The 18,120-nt window shown below is 36.9% G+C and overlaps 2 protein-coding genes across 3 annotated transcripts in view; one reads left to right on the top strand and one right to left on the bottom strand.

Annotated features, from left to right (window-relative positions):
• Positions 1 to 121: 121 nt before the first annotated feature.
• On the bottom strand, positions 122 to 4,827 carry mbd4 (methyl-CpG binding domain protein 4). Of its 2 annotated transcripts, XM_088916578.1 has the most exons (8): positions 4,591 to 4,827; positions 3,991 to 4,200; positions 2,618 to 3,573; positions 2,324 to 2,395; positions 2,105 to 2,239; positions 1,811 to 1,960; positions 720 to 823; positions 122 to 544 (listed from the first exon to the last, which is right to left on the bottom strand). In XM_088916578.1, the coding sequence occupies exons 1-8, from the start codon at positions 4,650 to 4,652 to the stop codon at positions 470 to 472; spliced, it is 1,764 nt and encodes a 587-aa protein (XP_088772704.1). In that variant the 5' UTR covers positions 4,653 to 4,827; the 3' UTR covers positions 122 to 469. The 2 variants fall into 2 exon arrangements, 1 of the variants encoding a protein (XP_088772704.1); XR_016091070.1 differs by lacking the exon at positions 122 to 544 and having other exon boundaries at positions 1,811 to 1,955; positions 4,591 to 4,824.
• Positions 4,822 to 18,120, top strand: part of ift122 (intraflagellar transport 122 homolog (Chlamydomonas)) — a 26,424-nt gene continuing 13,125 nt past the window's right edge. The window contains exons 1-16 of the mRNA XM_088916577.1: positions 4,822 to 5,029; positions 5,765 to 5,831; positions 6,063 to 6,147; positions 6,277 to 6,355; positions 7,446 to 7,522; positions 7,773 to 7,839; positions 8,160 to 8,306; positions 10,274 to 10,349; positions 11,803 to 11,994; positions 12,519 to 12,657; positions 13,427 to 13,629; positions 14,304 to 14,441; positions 14,861 to 15,025; positions 15,653 to 15,850; positions 16,655 to 16,795; positions 17,364 to 17,417. Coding sequence (XP_088772703.1) covers positions 4,971 to 5,029; positions 5,765 to 5,831; positions 6,063 to 6,147; positions 6,277 to 6,355; positions 7,446 to 7,522; positions 7,773 to 7,839; positions 8,160 to 8,306; positions 10,274 to 10,349; positions 11,803 to 11,994; positions 12,519 to 12,657; positions 13,427 to 13,629; positions 14,304 to 14,441; positions 14,861 to 15,025; positions 15,653 to 15,850; positions 16,655 to 16,795; positions 17,364 to 17,417 — 1,887 coding nt within the window. The 5' untranslated portion in view covers positions 4,822 to 4,970. The remainder of the gene's footprint in view (positions 5,030 to 5,764; positions 5,832 to 6,062; positions 6,148 to 6,276; positions 6,356 to 7,445; positions 7,523 to 7,772; positions 7,840 to 8,159; positions 8,307 to 10,273; positions 10,350 to 11,802; positions 11,995 to 12,518; positions 12,658 to 13,426; positions 13,630 to 14,303; positions 14,442 to 14,860; positions 15,026 to 15,652; positions 15,851 to 16,654; positions 16,796 to 17,363; positions 17,418 to 18,120) is intronic.

Raw genomic sequence — 18,120 nt, 5'->3', positions numbered from 1 at the left:
ACTACAGGACATTTGAAGAACCGACTTCATTTAAATAATCAAGTGGGAGAATACAGAGCTGCTACTTCAGAGAGCGATTAAGAAGTTTTAGAAAAAACAACACCAAAAAAAAACAGAAAGGTACAAACACAAGCTTTTTTATTATGATCTCTAAAACTATGTTTTGTGTTAAAGAATATTTTAATTACAGATTATATGTAAGCAGATACAAACTTCAATTTTTAAGCAATGATATGTATCTTAACAGTTTCTAGCATAAACACACAAAAAAGCACACGCATACAACCTGACAATATACAGTAAAACCAGTCAAAAGCTGACATAACTAAAAACATGAAGACCCGTGTTTTATCACATGGTTGCAGTCCAGTACATTTTTTGAATGACAGAGTGGTAAAATGCAACAGCAATAATTCAACATTATTCTCTCTGAATCAAGCTTTCCGAGATTCCACGCTTCGTCTCGGAATCAGATACCCAGGTGCTCGTGGTTTTCCCGGAGCCATGCATGATACAAGTTCAGCTTGTGATCTTGGGGATCAACCTAAGAAGATATACATGGATAAAAAAATCGACAGTTACCGTCACATTTTTCCAATCCTGCTTACGTGTCCATAAAAAAACAGGGCCCGTATCATGTCTGGATAACTCTGTCATCCATTTTTGTGATTACACTGGATAGAGTTCTTAATCAGTGAGTCCACCTGCCCCCAACTCACCTGTTTCCATTCGTTGACACAGAATATCCTGTAGGAGTCGTTGCCATACTTTCCTATACCGTGGAGCTCGATGGGGTACTTCCAGTGTTTCGTTAAGTATTCATCTGCAATGGCACGAAACTGAAATGTAAGCCTTTTGCACCTGTACAGAGTTCAAAGGCTTTACGAGAGCAAAGGTTTGTTCTCGTACAAGAGTCTGCTATCTAAGCAGGTGCAAAACCCCAGTCGGTCAAAATCAAAATGAAACGATCAAAATGAGGTCACACACAAAACTGGAGAGAACTCTTTCAAGTATCATCAGAGACTTATACTGTGCTCTTTTTTCCTTGTGTCTCTGCTGAAAACTGAAAATTTCACATTGGTTTTCTAATACACAATGTACAGTAGATGGAGGGTTGATTATAAAATCATTTTGACTATGACTGATTGTGATGGGCAGGGTGAAATTAGATAAGCGTCATTATTACATCCTTTGTTAACCACAACACACAGTGGTTGTTACCCATAGTCTGTGGATAATAAGCAGAAACTCCCTATCACCCAATTATGACAGGGGTGGTGCGGTGTGTCTGTGGCTAAGGAAGTTGGGGTATGCGAAAAGACAAATTCCTAATACAAGAAATTGTATATGGCCAATAAAGTGCTTTTATCTTATCACAAAGTGAGCTCAGTGCACTACATCCAAATACAACATACTTACTTCTACAACTCGTATGATTACACTGATGAAAAGAAAAACATGGAAAAATAATCCTCAACATAATCAGAATATTATGAACATTCAGTTCTACGTAGTTCAGGACTATGGTGAAGAAATCCATCCATACATCTGTTTTCTAACCGCTTCTTCCAGTTCAAGGTAGCAGCAGAGAAAGAGCTTACCCTGGCAAGCAACGGGCACAAGGCAGGGTACACCCTGGACGGGACGCCACCCCATCACAGGGCAGGCAGGCACAAACACACACACGCATACAACTCACACCTAGGACTTGTTGAAGAAATCACTGTGACACACAAATTGCTAAACATAGCTACAGTATAGTGAGAAAAAAAATTGCTTATTTTTTGGTTTAAAACAGTGTATCACTCACCTGAAAACCTCACAATTGTTTTGGCTCTGAGTTCATTGAGGCCCAGAGGTTTCAGCAGTTCAGCCATTTCTTTCCAGTCGCTGACACGGGCCACCTCAGGAGACGGGTAACGCCCAAAGAACTCCCACAGCACAGGGATTGCCATCTTGCCTAAAAGAAAGTGTCCTTAATTTCAACTGACAGAAAGACAGAACTGAACCGCGCCCCACATCCCAACCTAGTATTTTAGGTTAGCTCTCTGGGAAGGGAATGGTTCCATTGGACAAGTGTTCTGTTTGGAGCCACAACTCTTACCGCTGGTTCTATTGAGGAAAATGGTGGCTATCAGAAGCTTCCAGGGATCATGAAAAAGAGTCTCCTGTACCAAGGCAAAAGGAGAGCGAGGCGGAGTCCATTTCTTAAAGGCCTTGCGTCTGGGTGGACTTGGAGCTAAGAAAAATAAAGTGAACATGTTTCATTTGGGAGAGTTGTCCTTTTTGTTCCTGGTTGAAGTTGAAAATGATGTTTCCTTACCTTCTCTGGCTAATTTTCCAGTGAAGTACTGGCTTGTTTTTCTTTTCTCTGACAGCATTTTTATGCCACAACCTGAAGGTAAACAAAACAGTACCAGATTCACTGATGGACTTTGACAATATTTCAATGTTCCTATCTAAGGTTTTCTTAAGCCTTCTCCTTTTGTAACTGAATATACTGTCTATTTTCATTGCAAAACATATCGGGCCACAATTCCTATTCGGTTTTGAGAAACCCCTCAATGTTCCCAAGAACATTAAGAGCTATACTCAAAGATTTTAACTTTATGCTTACTGCTTTGCTGTTGTTTCACTGATGTAAATGTCCCCGAGTCCCCCGGAGGAAGTGAGTCACCATCTTCCAGTGCAGACTCAGTTTCAGGTCTGAGAACAGTTTGCTGTTCCTCTGCAGTGTTCCTAGACACAGGCTGTGTGGCAGTTTTCCCTGGGGCAGAGGCCTCAGGCTGGTCGCACTCCACTTCTCCGGACTCATTTTCACCTTCTGGGGAAAGTGTGAGCTCTGCGCCTTTATCTGCTTCACTTATCTGGGTCAGTCTGAGAAGCTTATCCTTTAACAGTCCCTTTTCAGTCTCTTTTTGGTCTCCAGTATGGTTTGCAATTTGATTTTCTCCTGTTTTACCGCTCACAGTCAGTGCATTTACGTCATTTACTTCACTTTCCTGTGCCAGTCTGAGAAACTTGTCTTTTAAAAGCCCCCCTTGAGTCTCTTTTTGGTCCCCAGTGTGGGGTTGACTTTGCCCTTCTTCCATTTCATTGCCCGGAGTCAGTTTATTTCCCCGTTTGCCCACTGCTCTTTCAGCACCGGCTTTTCTAACCCTACTGCTGGGATCCTTCCTCTGTTTCTGTCCTCTCTGTGGTCCTGCAGGAGTGAGCCAACGTTTAGTCCTGGCTCTGCAACTTGTGCTATCAGATTCTGAAGACTTGGATTTCTCAGCACAAGGCGCAGAAAAGACCCCATCAGTGGCAGCGCCACATCCAGACAGCTCTTCTGACACACTGCTGGGTGACAAGTGTTCCTCTTCGGCTGTAATCTTAGTGTCAGTTGTGCTGTCCAGGACAGTTTTTGAAAGTTGGAGAGCTTTCTTCTTTTTTGTCCTCTGAGGTTTTGTTAACTGTTTGTCCCTCCCAGGTACAGAGAAATCAAAATCTGCACCCTTGAGACAGAGTTCTTTGTTATTCTGAAGGTAGACATGGAGTGCAGCTCTTGATCTGAATTTCCCTCCCTGTGGACTGAGTAAACCAAGTGTTAATTCCTTTGTTTCAAAACAAAATACATGTCTCATACAGTATATATATATATTCTCAGATCTGACTAACAGTAACAAAAACAACAACTGTACAAATTTATTTTTAAAAGCTTGTCTTTCAATATGGTAATGCATAGAGACCATTCTCTCAGACATGCAGACTGCAATAAACGTGAGTAACAACATCTATGTACAGCAACAAGAAAATAGAACATGTGTTGTGCCTCTTTTTAACACAGGTTTGAGCATTGATGTAGATATAGTTACTTTATAAACCTTTGGAAAAACATTTTTTTAGAGGATGTTATTGTTCATTTTCAAATGCCCTTGTGCTTATCTAAAACGGGGAAGATGTATTTGGGTTTATGTAGACATGTGTACTATATTTATAGCCCAGTACCTGATGATATATACATCTACTTTCCCCGCCGTTTTTCCAGATCGCCTCTGTTTCACCATTTTAACCCAGCCTGGCGGGACTCCCAGACAGCAGCAGGTCTCCATACACGAGTCGGGGCTGGGACTCTGCTTTGGTGCAGCTTTCTCTAGCTGGTCCTCATCTGACAAAGAGGGCTCTTCACACGCCATTGCTTCTGTGGTAGCAGTTTCACTAGGTTTAGAAACAAAACAAGTTTCCAAAATGTCTAGTTACAAAAAAGTTGTCTATGAGACTAGGATAACCCCGTGCAATACTATAAATCCCTGTAACATACGGTATATAGTATCAAAATGAGCTATTTAGTCACAAAACCTGCCTTTAAAATTAATACACATGCATTTCATAGCATGTCAACCAAAAATAAAATATATACAAAACGTTTTTACGAATACAGGAAATGTACTGAAAATGTGTTCTGCTTATGTTAAATTATAATGGCCATAGATACCAAAAGCATAGGTACAATATAAGCAACCAATTCAATTCAAACTGACAGTATATATTATTAAAATAACTGGACTAATACAGCTTTTAGATCACTTAGCTGTTTTGCTTTCTTACCTGACAGTAGTTCTGCTATTAAGATCATCCATCCGTAAACGCGGTAACTCAAATTCATGCATAAACTGAATCCGTAAACCTAAAAACTAACACACAGTTATGTTGATTTAGATCAGTGTTCCATCATTAAAATGCTACCGCTCGACGTATTATAATTAAAAAGATGGAATTACACTAACTCTGCAATAAAACTGTGATACTTGACACTGTCCCTGTACACTCCTCTTGTCGCACATGCGCAGACCGCATGCAGTGTGCGCATGCCCAGTGTGACTCCGAGATGTAAACAGCGTGATTGCGGAAAGAAGTGCATTCTCTACATTGTTAGTTTGCTCTGGGGAAGGAAAGTGTGGAGCAGCTCTTTCTAAAACAGAGCCACGATGAGAGCCGTGCCGACATGGATAGATAAAGTGCATGACCGGGATAAAGTAGAGCAATGGTAAGAAGGAGACGTTTTTCACCATGTATGGTCGCTTAGCGGCATCTGTAGGCCTGTTGCTAACACCGTTGGCTGTCGATAGCAACCATGGTTGCCAATGTAAACTGTGTTAGGAAAAATGTGTCACTTTCACATATGGCAAAAATATTAAATAAATACGTTGTTTTTGGAACATTGTCATTATAAAATATTGAGTCATTTAAAGTCGTCGTGTTTATTTTTCAGTTCATCCTTGGCATATGGCTTATTTTTAGCCAGTTACCATACTAAGCACTCAATTACTCTTGCAGCTGATCGAATGAACGTGTGTATTTATTTAAATGTTTAAATTGTTCTGTGATTGTTTATGGCTGACAAATAACATGCATTAAAAGATAAATACTGTACATGGTGCAGGTTTCGCCGCTCATATTTTTAAAATCATTGCTTTTCACTTGATTTTTTCCCACTTACAGTAATAGAATATGACAAAATCAATCGCTTTCCCAAACTGAGGACAGTTATCAAACGGACAGATGACATTATTACGTTTCATTGAGTTTTTTGTCCTTCTTTTGATATTATGTAGAAAGACTCAAATATGTATGGTGATTTTGGTATGAAACATCCCACAAGGAGTTCTATCATAAACTAATTTAAAAAGTATACAACTATAGCTATATTAGTATCACCTACATTTTTGCAGCGAAGCAATAGTGCATTATTGAAACTATAAATCATTCTTCCCCTAAACAGTATTTACGACCTTGCGTTCAAGCCAGATGGGAGTCAGCTTATAGTTGCTGCTGGAAATCGAGTTTTGGTACGTGCTTTTGGAAGTTGTGATATATTTTGTGTAAAGATATATAGATTATTTAAATACTCTTATACGAATATAGCGTTTTCAAAGAAATATTTCGAAGAAATACTATGCCTTAGTATTTTAAACGTTTTACACTTTCAGCACCTTGAGTTTATTTTTCTGAATTTTTCTGATCTCAGGCAACTGTGGAAAATTCTTTGTGGAAATTAATTGTTTTGTCTTGTGTTTTAGGTTTATGACACAGCTGATGGAACACTTATCCAGCCTCTAAAGGGGCACAAAGACACAGTATACTGTGTTGCCTATGCCAAAGATGGTCAGTTTTTAAAGCCTGCTTTGAAAAACATGTTACTGTATATATGCTCTTCCCATACTAAATAAGTATCTTACATATACACAATAAGGTGTAGTAGCTTGACAAAATAACAATATATATTTTTTCTAGGGAAGCGTTTTGCTTCAGGTTCAGCTGACAAAAGTATCATCATTTGGACTTCTAAGCTGGAGGGAATATTGAAGTATACGTAAGTAAAACATTTTAAGTCCTCCTGAATTTGTTTTTTTATCTGCACCTTTACGCTTGTTGATGTAATAATTTTACTTTTGAGAAGTAAGTAACAATCATGACAAAAAAAGCCAAATGAATTATCTCTTATGAAATTTCTTGTCTTATGAATTCCTGGGTACAATGGGCTCCTCATTCAACATTAAGGAATTATTTAATAACACCAGTTCTCAACTGGGTTTTACAGGGGTTTAGCTTGGCTAGCGATCTGGCCATTCCTAGAGAGGTCATTAATCCAGCCTCCATAGGAATGGGCAATAGTATGAATACAGGAATGTAAAGGAAGAGTTAGTAAGGAGAGGAAGAGGAAGATACATCATTATCATCATTAGAAGCTTGTGCTGTGAGGGAGTGCCTCTTTCAAATTAGACTTGAAATCAGGTTCAGTCCAGGTAATTTTAATCCTGAAAGAGCAGCAGGTTCTGAGTCATATTATTTAAGTGGTTTGTTGTTTTACTTGTTCAAGAAAATTATTGTTTTATATATTGTGCATTCCTCAGTCTTAAACTGTCTTTTGTATTTTACTGATTTTAGAATAGGAAAATTGGCTCATCGAATTGTGACCATCTGTTTAGAGAGGGCGATTTAGTGCTGGTTAGATTCCCTTTCGTTTAAGATGCAGGTTCTCTCTTTTTGGCCTGTTAAGGATAAAATTCTGGGATTTTCTGTGCCTATATAAGGCAGAGCTCTGGAGCTTGCAGACATGTAAATATCCATTCATAGTAAAAACATTGTATGCTGTGCAATCTTGTGTGTTGTATAGTTCAGTTATTTGTTAAAAATATTTGTTTGTGTTGTGTAAGTTTGGGCCCAATTTCTATTCTTTTATGAGGATATACCAGAGAATAAAAGAACAGAGGTGCTGTGGAATGCTTGATAATCCCAGATTTTATGAGGTAAAATTACTGATCTTTAGAATTTGCTTGCATAGCATCCTAGTACCAGGACCTGATTAATATTTGATTGTTATATTGTGTTGATAACCTATTTTATCATTTTAAAACCCTAGGTTGTAACAATTTGTACAATTTGTTTTGTTTTTTAAATAGCCACAATGACTCCATCCAGTGCGTTTCATATAATCCAGTTACACATCAGCTGGCCTCCTGTTCGTCCAGTGATTTTGGTGAGTTCTGTTTTAAGATATATATGTGTTAGTATAACCTTGGGGAATTAATTCCGGTAATCATTAGCGATCTCTCTGTACTTAAAACACAGACGCTTATCATTGACAATTTGATAACGACAGCAGCTTCTTTACTGACTATGGAAAACAATAATACATTATGTGGAGTACTGATTTGATAAAACAGTGGTATTTTTGTAGAAATTTGAGTAAACATTTACATGAATACTATATTGTATTACCTGTTTAGGTTTGTGGTCTCCAGAACAAAAATCTGTCTCCAAACACAAAGTCAGCAGTAAAATCACTTGTTGTGGGTAAGTTATAAATACTAATTTAATTAGTTGTCTAAGCAACCATTGCTGCGTGTTTTTTGTGAGCAAGAAATATCTGTCCCATTGTATATCTTGTTGTTATACAAATGATGTAGTGTTGCAAATGTTGTAAAATTGTTAAGAGTTTAATATTATTGGGCATAGGATGAGCCTTAAGAGTTACCAGTTCTTTTGATTTTGAAAACGTTATCTCACACCTGTGATCTATCCATCCAGTCTTCTTGTGTACGTGGACTCTTCAGACACAAAAAATAATTTATCATATTGTTGCGTGAGAAAACCTTGTGTAAATTTGATTGCAGGTGGACCAATGATGGTCAGTACCTTGCTTTGGGGATGGTGAATGGAGTAGTAAGTATCCGCAATAAAAATGGGGAAGAGAAGGTGAAGATAGAACGTCCTGGAGGTACCCTGTCACCCATCTGGTCCATTGCCTGGAACCCATCCAAGTATGTAACAGCAAAAGTAAAAAATCCTGGTTAGCTTGTGATAACTAGAAAATGAAGAACTGGGAACATATAAAGACTGAACACATGGAATCAAAACATTCTGTCCTATAATTCTACAATCAAAAGTTAATGTTGATGTATTGTTAAATTTGAACATGGCAAAACATTTTTTCTCATTTTGATGTAAGGAATACAAGTTTTTTAAAGAAATAATGACATAAAAATAATGGTTTAAAAACTTTTACATATGATGAACAGAAACAGTATGTATTGATCCTTTTGTCATTGTCTTATAATACTGATGTAAGCTTCATTGTTACTTTATGACTAGATGTTATCATGAAGTTTGTATGATTTTGTGTTTAATGGGTAAAAAGGAAAACAATTCCATATTCTGTGTAATTACAAAGTGACAAAAATTAGTGTCGGCTATCAACAAGTATTATAAGAAAGTGGAAAAATCAGAGGTATTCCCAATTTCATGATAGATATTATTGAATCGGTGCCTTGAAACTGGATTTACGTACATGTATTAATTCTGTATAAATATAGAATTTCCGTATTCTACCATATCCTGTCAAGTAAACCTTCAGTCAATTGCATGTCATATTCTTGCTTTGGGAACAAATTAAAAAAGGTAGCTTCATATGGCAGTGATTTCAGGTGTAGAAGTAGAGGTGTAGAAAGCCCCCACATGTAGCCAGTGCTTGCAGTAGGTGGAGGACTGTCTGGAAGAGATGCCCTGAACATGGGGAAGAGGAGCCACTGACGGAGGGCAGTGTTTGTGCGCCTTCTTACCTGTGGGCTGAAACAAGTTCGAGTCAGGGCAGTGAGGCAGAGGAGTCCCAGCTAGAAGAAGAGAGAGAAGTAGAGAGAGAGGATCTGGAGGGCCATTTGCTTCAGGAACATGTTGACAATACTAATCAGTAAGTGATAGCATTTGAGGTAGAGGAAGATCGTTTTAAAACTTTAAATCTTTTAAATGGTAGTATAATTGGTTGATATTTTAAATTATTAAGTATATACATATACAATGTAGTTAAAAAGCAAGTACACCCTCTTAAGATTTTATGGTTTAACATATTTAGAGTTACTGTATTTGACCTTTACCTAGTCCTTACCTAGTAGATCAAACTAAACTCATTTGACAAATAATGCACAGAAATTCTACTTTGGCTTTATTAAAAAAAAAATAGCCAACTTCAATATCTTTTTTTTAAAAAGTAAGTGGACTTCTTGATTCGATAACTTATTTCTCCCCCTTTAGCAGCTATAACTTGAATCACATTTTTCCTGTTGATTAGTCTCTCGCCTCTGGGGGGGGGGGGGGTTTCTGGTCCATTCTTTCTTAGAGAGCTGCTTCATCTCTGTCGTGTTTGAGGGCACAGCTCCCTTTAGGTCACGCCACACCTGTCTGTGTTGTATACAGATTTTCGCATTCAGGTTTTGTGCTGTGTAAGACATGCAGTACAAAGGCATCAGGAAACGCATGTAGATGGCACAAAGAGATGGTTCTTTGAATTAGTGTTTATGCAAACACAATGCTACATTTGTCAGAGAAGAATAGATGGTAGCTGGCATGCTCCACACCAGAGGTATGTCACATGTGGGTGATTTGCTTTCTAGTGGGTGACCATGTCATAACCTATTCTCAAGGATAGTACATTGTGAACAGCAGTGTCTGCCCCAGGATTTGAACTGTTCTTCCTCTAGTCTGACGTCCAGAGCCCCAGTTTCTATTCCATGCTATTGCCACTTGTAATGAGAATCATAAAAAGGAATAAGGAACTGACATAGAGCATAACTTGAAACATTCTTCATCAGAAATTGGGAATTTTATTTTATTAGTTGTCTCTTTTGACCAGTAAAAGAGTTTGGGCTATATTTTGATGGAGGTTTTGTATTTAAGGTCACATAATCAAGAATAGTCGATGCAGTGGATGACAAACATGTTTTTCTTGTCACAGAGATGAGCACAATGACATCTTGGCAGTGGCAGACTGGGGACAGAAGTTGTCTTTTTATCAGCTAAGTGGCAAACAGGTAAGCATTCAATTAAAATTTAAGTATCAACATGTAGTATGCTTTAACAGGAACATTGGCTCAGATTACCCTCACCAAATCACTTTTTTAGCAGGAATGAAGAATAGGTTCCCCTTATTAGTGTGATAAGGGTCACCTAAATTGTGATGTTTAATGTTTCTGAATATGTATTGAACATTAAAAGAAACTTGTCACTCTCTTTATGTGTGGACTACTGTTTATGTAGACCACCCTGACCTTGTGTCATCAAGTACTGATAGGAAAACATGAAGACATTGCACATTAATCTAGGTGGACAATGCATGTCCTCATGCTGGTTGTGTAACAATGATTTTCTTTCAAAATGAGAATATGACATTTGTGCTGTAAATGCCCTGTGTACCAGACCTGAGCCCCATTGAACATAAATAGGATGATACTGTATGTGGTATCTAGGGCCCAGAGACCAGTGAAGAAGCACATGGTTTTCCAGGCTGTATGAGACAGAATCCCACAATAAAACAACTGCAATCTGGTGTAAACTATGTGCCATTGATGTTCATCTTGTATTGCTTCCAGCTGTTGGCCACACGCTGCTATAGCCTTTCACATTAGACCCCTGTTGATTAACTCATTTGATAACAAAGATTAATCAGCATAAAAATTGACCTCTTTCAAGTCTGTAAAAAAAAAATAGGTGCTTGTGTTCCATAAAATATTTTGATATTTTCCTGCTAGGTTTGTAAATATTTTGTAATTTGTGAAATAATTCTTATGATATTTAGTATAGTATAATAATAAATAGTATGAGTAATAAGTGAGTAGAAAAATGTTACTGTAGTATTGCATTTTCAGATGTCTACCAAATGCTACACTGTTTGCACTCTGTGCACTTGCACTTTTTACTGTATGTTTATCATGTGTTTGATCTTTAGTGGGCCTGGGGAAGTTGAAGATTTGGATCCACTTATACCATTAAACACTACATACTCCTGGGATAGGCAACTCCAGTCTTTGAGTGCTGGGTCCCTGCAGGTTCTAGAGGCAACTTTTAATTAGCACCTGATTTAAACTTGGAAAGAATTTTGATTTATTATTTACTTAATCAGTTAAATTCAACCTTTAAATATGATATGGAATAGAAACCAGAAACAAATACGGCACATAAGGGCTAAAGTTGCCTACCCCGATGTACTCTTAAATAGTATTTTCTTATTCAGCATCATGCATTTTCAGCCTGGTCACCCTTTTATTCTCAAGGAAAAACAACAAAACCAAACTAACAACATTGAGATGATATACAATGGCATGCTGTTAATTGACAGCAAGGGAAGGTAAAGCTTTCTTTGAAAATGAGATACTAAAACATACTCAAGGGATTTGAAATAAAGCTTTGATCTTCATATATTTTGCATTCAATTCTAAAATTGTGCCCTCTAGGTACATCTGCTTTAATGTGTCTTTGTGTTTTCAGATTGGAAAAGACAGGTCCCTGAATTATGATCCCTGCTGTGTCAGCTATTTCTCCAAAGGGGAATATATTGTGATGGGGGGATCGGACAAAAAGGCTTCCCTATTCACCAAAGATGGGGTTCGACTGGGCACCATTGGCGAGCAAAACTCCTGGGTTTGGTCCTGTAGGGTCAAACCAGACTCTAATTATGTGGTATGTCCATGTAGACATTAGTACAAAACATGACTAATCCTATTGTTTCCATTGTTGTTCTGTCCTCATACATTGTAAAGTCAAATGCAGTTCAAACAGTGCTTAAAATAAATTTAACAATAAACTTTATAAAGTATGTTTTGTAAGAAGATTACTTATGTGCATTGAAAATGGACATTTTTTATTTTGTTTTTTGAGAAACTACATGAAGCCTAAATATTAAAAAGGAAAGACATACATCTTAGCAGTTTAGTTTTAACAAAACAAAATGTGCTGTGTTTTTGTCATTATGATTGAATACTAATGCACAGTATCATTGGATCACTTGCTGATTTAAGATTTTTGCCATTCATTCTTTTCTTTTGAGTAAACTATCAATAATTCAGACACTAGCTAAACAATGTTGAGATGATATATTATTTGTATTAAAGTATGTGTGTTTAAAACACACCCTACTGAAATACACAGAGAAAATTTGATCTCACGGTACTCTTCTTTGAATAAACAAGCTCCATGTGTTACAGGTGGTGGGCTGCCAAGATGGAACAATTGCGTTTTACCAGTTGATCTTCAGTACAGTTCATGGTCTTTATAAAGACCGATATGCCAACAGGGACAACATGACTGATGTCATTGTGCAACATCTCATCACCGAACAGAAGGGTAAGTTAATGAATCCCATAAAGGCTTGCAACTAACTTTAGTTTAACTTTAGACCTATTAGGTAAGCAGGGCCTTTTCAAAGGCTTACAGGCCCTTCAGGTCCTGTAAAATAAACTGGTGTTTGTTCCATGATTAATAATGGTATAAATAGTCATTTTGTCTCATTCACGTCATCATCTCAAGGCATTTTACAATAAAACAAAACAAAGGCAAAAACAGAGACATACACAAATTAATGCATTAAATTAAACAGAATAAAAAGATGTTATATTAAAGTAAGTTTTAAAACTTAAATGTGTTGTCTAACTGGCAAGATCTAATGGGGAGTGGGAGATGACCCCACAACTTTGGAGATGTAGAACAGAATAATGGTCTCATAGGGTTTGTAGTTGTATTGTATTTGTATTCAGAACTGAAGCAAAGCTGGAGTTTAAAGAGTGTAAACAATTTGCAGGTGTATAGGAAGTTAACAACTTACTGTTACTAAGATTTAGAGGCTGTTCAGTCTTTAAAAGAGGCCTCAAACTGATTAATTAAGTTAAGTAGAATTATTTTTTTAGTTATCTAAGGTTTATATATATGGTTAATAAACATTAGAGAATATGAATAGGAAAAAATGCATTCAACCACAAATGTTTTTTGAGAATTATGTTTCCGACCTCATGACTTTCCTGTACATAATAGTCATAGCCACATGAGACATTTGATCAGGGCCTTAATGAAAAGCAGAGGCTCTGTACCAGCTCTGTTCTGTTTGCTTCCTCTGCAGTGAGAATAAAGTGCAGAGAGTTGGTCAAGAAGATTGCAATCTACAAAAACCGACTGGCCATCCAACTCCCAGAGAAAATCCTCATTTATGAGCTCTACTCTGATGACTCCTCAGACATGCATTACCGTGTGAAAGAGAAAATCTGCAAGAAGTTTGAGTGCAACCTGCTGGTTGTATGCTCACAACATATCATCTTGTGCCAGGTGACATACCGTATGGCTTTAGAGAATTGAACCCAATTAGATACTCAATTTATCAGGAATAAGTTAAAGTAGGCATGATTATTGGGTTATTCCAATTTTTCAGAGGTAATGAAAATCGTTTAGAATTATAAGTATGTATATTTAGATGAAGATATAAGGCTGTGGAATGATGGTTCTTGGACTTCAAGACCTTCCAAGAACCACAAATCTGAAAGTTATTCATTTGAAAACATTTATTTTTCAATTAAATGTTTCCAATCTGGTCTTTGTCTGATTTTCTGGCTTTGGAAATCCACAGTCCAGAGAAATAGTAGTACAGTTCCCATCCTAACGTTAGCCTTGCAGCATAATCACAGTTCATCACAATCACATTCAGGAAGATTTTCTTGTCCCATCTTCTCTTGCCCTGACTACATGTCTGTTTATTAGGGTTCTTATCCACAGTATAATAAATCCCTGCATTAATAAACCATCAAGGTGAATACCCTTCCTGGTCTGTTAAGAAGCCAAATGTTTCCGGAAGACCCATAGGAAAACCAGTTCTAATCTTATGCACCTGCTGATTACAGAGCCCTTACAAGTTACTGTGTATGCTGGGTTTTATGGCAAACCTTCTCAAAACTTACAGAGGTTTTCTTAATGATTTTTCATAGATTTCAATTGTACCTTTTCAGGAAAAAAGGCTGCAGTGCCTATCATTCAATGGTGTCAAAGAACGAGAGTGGCTCATGGAATCTTTGATTCGATACATCAAGGTGATTGGGGGACCACCTGGAAGAGAGGGACTGCTTGTTGGTTTGAAGAATGGAGCAGTAAGTGAATTGAACTGAATGATGTATTAAATAATATTGCAACATCAGATATTGTTTGCATATGTAAGTATTCTTTATGCAATAGTACCAGTATCTCCGTTTGATGTTAATTTAACTGTTTAGCAATTTCTTATTGCATTTCATGTCTCAGTCCCTGAATTTAGCACTTGTTAAAATGTAAGAATTTTCAACATTGTTCTTTTGAATACTAAAGCAAGAATAGTCTGCCACTATATAAAGAGTACATTACCAACTCAGCCATTGTTGAGTTCTACAATAAGAGACGATCCAAGATCAATACTTCATAATTATTAGTTCTTATGTGTTTTTCAAGGGCTTCTCCAGATATCACTGATTTTTCTTGTATGTATTCTTATGGATCCCCGTGACATTGTTTCTTTATATTCTTGTGTCTTTAGATTCTGAAGATATTTGTGGACAACCCATTTGCAATCACTCTGCTGAAACAGGCGACCTCAGTTCGTTGTCTGGACATGAGTGCCTCCAGAAACAAGCTGGCTGTTGTTGACGAACATAACACCTGCTTAGTGTATGACATCCGTACAAAAGAGCTGCTTTTTCAGGTGTGCTTACAAATTTCTCAAGAATTGTCCCAGCATTTATCTACCATCTCAAACACTTTTCTGAGACTTCCTACACCTCAGACACCTTTGAGTCTGTAATCCTGGCCATGTACAGGACAGATCACCTATTTAAATTTATAAAAAGATCTCATATGTCAAGTAATATTTTTGAATGTGAAGAAACATATACTGTATGGTAACAGGTCTTGCTAGTTTACACCCTTCATGCATGGCCAATACAGACATGGGTCATCTGCAGGGCCATAGGGCCCTGTGTTTCACAAGCATTGCCTGAAATACAGTGGTGGTCAGCTATGTGTTCAGGGTCTTCGTCTCGTTCAGCTGGCACCAAAGAGCTCTTGGGTCTGGGCACAAGCACTGTTCCATTACTGCAAGCAGTCCGCCCATGGGCTCTTTTGCATTTCATAATGACTGCTTTACCTTTTCACAAAATCAGGGTTCTGACAGCAACGCTCAATCTTTTTACTGATTCTTCACAAGTGATGATAAGCATAAGGCCTTTATTTTGTATTTGCATAATGGGACTATTCGTCCTCCAGCAATTATGTGGAATAAGTGTATTTTAATATTTCTTGTTCTATTTTTTGAAAATTGTATTTTACACAGGAGCCAAATGCAAATAGTGTTGCTTGGAACACTCAGTGTGAAGACATGCTGTGCTTCTCAGGGAGTGGCTACCTTAATATTAAAGCTAGCAACTTTCCAGTGCATCAGCAGAAGCTCCAGGGCTTCGTGGTGGGGTACAATGGCTCCAAGATCTTCTGTTTGCATGTCTACTCTATGTCAGCTGTGGAAGTACCTCAGGTATGGTTTTGTTCAATTGTGTGTGTTCTAAATGATCTGCATTCTTGTGGACATTCTGTTAATGTGATTCAGAAATAAGCACTTTAATTTCTTTGCCTCTTCTGTGATTGTACATCTGTTTCTTTCTATACATGTGCAGTCCTTTTCCATATTCTAAATATTATATTTATAATTTATATTATAAATAACTAGACTTTGCACAGAGATGAATGTAGAAAGTGCACAATATTTAATTGTTTCACTGTCCCTCTAATATTGATCTTAATTGCTTAAGCTTTGATGTTTAAAGTCTCCATTCATGATTTAGTAATTTGGCTATTTTTGTACCAGCGAGGGACATTGCCTGAGACAGTTGATGGTAATCACATAGACGCCACTAACACTAGAAACGCTGAATGTTTTAATACCTGGCAAAACATGCCAAGAAGAAACAGCTCTGAGAAAAATTCCTCGTAAAGGAATCCGAGACAAATTTATTTAATTAAGCCATTTAAATGCACTGAGTCATTTTAATCTAATAATGTTTAAATTATATGGCATGTTGGAGTTTTTTTCTAATATTTTCCTTGTGTTTGGAAAATATTGCCTTCATTTTTTAACATTGTAAAGTCTTTTATGTATGATAATTTGCTTATATTAACACAAAAGAATCATTGGAAAGCTATTTTTACTAAGAAAAAAGTCATTTTCTTCTAACTAATCAGATCTGTGATATGACAACCATGTGCTTTTGTAAATGGTTCTCAATATGCTTGGAAAAAGTTCATAATAAGCCATTTTTGATACACTTTCCCATTCCACCAGTCTGCCCCTATGTACCAGTATTTGGAGAGAAAGCGGTTCAAAGAGGCCTATCAGATTGCTTGTTTAGGAGTAACTGACAGTGATTGGAGGGACCTGGCCACAGAGGCACTCGAAGGACTTGATTTTGACACAGCAAAGAAGGTATATCAGTAATCTACTGTAGTACTCTCAGGAACTTGACTATTAACACATAGTTGTGGTAAGAAAACATTCAAAACATTTGTATAGTCTTTAACAAAAATCTGTTGTTATTCTGTCACTACAATACATAAGTAACCTTAGGGTAAAAGTTTTCAACGTAGGGTCTGGTGAACACCAGAACAAAAGGAAATTTTTAAATCAACATTTTAGAAAGTGGGTGTGCTCCAACAGTGATTAACAATTAAGTTCCTAAAATAGAGAATGCTGAAAATCCCTGAAACAGGGACTATTGTTTTAGAATGAATAATCCCAGCCTACCACTAGATGGCGTAACCGAATTAATTTCTTACAGTTTTTCTAGTGTTGGATACAATACTTATTGGATAGGTTGTTATTATACAGTAGTAATGACAGATTCCAATGGCAGACTAATTGTGTAGTTTTGTATGTTGTCATAAATGCATGAAAAGGAGTTGTAAGCAGAATGTTTAATTTTTTTAAAACAAATTTAATTTAAAAGATAATCCTGTATTAACAGATTTTGTATATTGTTTTTTTTTTCCCACAGGCATTCATCAGAGTTCGGGATTTACGCTATCTTGAACTCATAAACAGCATTGAGGTAAAGCCTGCTTTTGATATTTGCTAGATTAAATAGTTTTTACCAGATAAAATTACATTCCTACGGCTTTACTTTATTACTGTAACATTTAAACCAATGCGTGAGAGTGTTACACCACATGCCAGAATCTTTTTTCTTTGTACAAAAAAAATCGAGATATTAAGACGTGTTTTGAAAATTAAGCAATGATTCATACATGTAATATAATTTTCACGTACCTGTAAATCAAATAATTTGAATCATTTTATACCACTGACATACTGTGATATGTTCGTTGTTTTTAACCATAATAAATCATGGGCATGTTTCATTGACTGCTCTGCATAAACTGCCACAGCTGGTTTTAAAATCTCTACTAGTAACCTTCCAGTTGCAACTTAAGATATTTTAAATGTTTCAGAAAACTGGAGAAGTCTGGGCTTGCTGACACAGTGAAATTAAAGATTAGTTTCTTGTTTCTTGGAGTGCAGTTAATGATTGAGAAATCTTTTCTTCCTGCCAAGACCACTTTTCTTGCCTACAGTAAATTAAACTCAGAATTTAGCAGACATAATTTCAGTAGCTTACTAGCCCACATTTTGTAGTTTGATTCTTGTTTGTCACGTATTCATGTATTTTCCCCAGCAAGATCACATTTGTGCTGCTAATTGGTGAAGTCCAAAGATCTGATTGATTGAGAACCTGCCCTTAATTCCATTAAAGC

This window comes from Atractosteus spatula, chromosome 5 (genome assembly GCF_055471065.1).
Source record: "Atractosteus spatula isolate fAtrSpa1 chromosome 5, fAtrSpa1.hap1, whole genome shotgun sequence".
Classification (NCBI taxonomy): domain Eukaryota; kingdom Metazoa; phylum Chordata; class Actinopteri; order Semionotiformes; family Lepisosteidae; genus Atractosteus; species Atractosteus spatula.
This window is presented reverse-complemented; position numbering and strand designations above follow the sequence as displayed.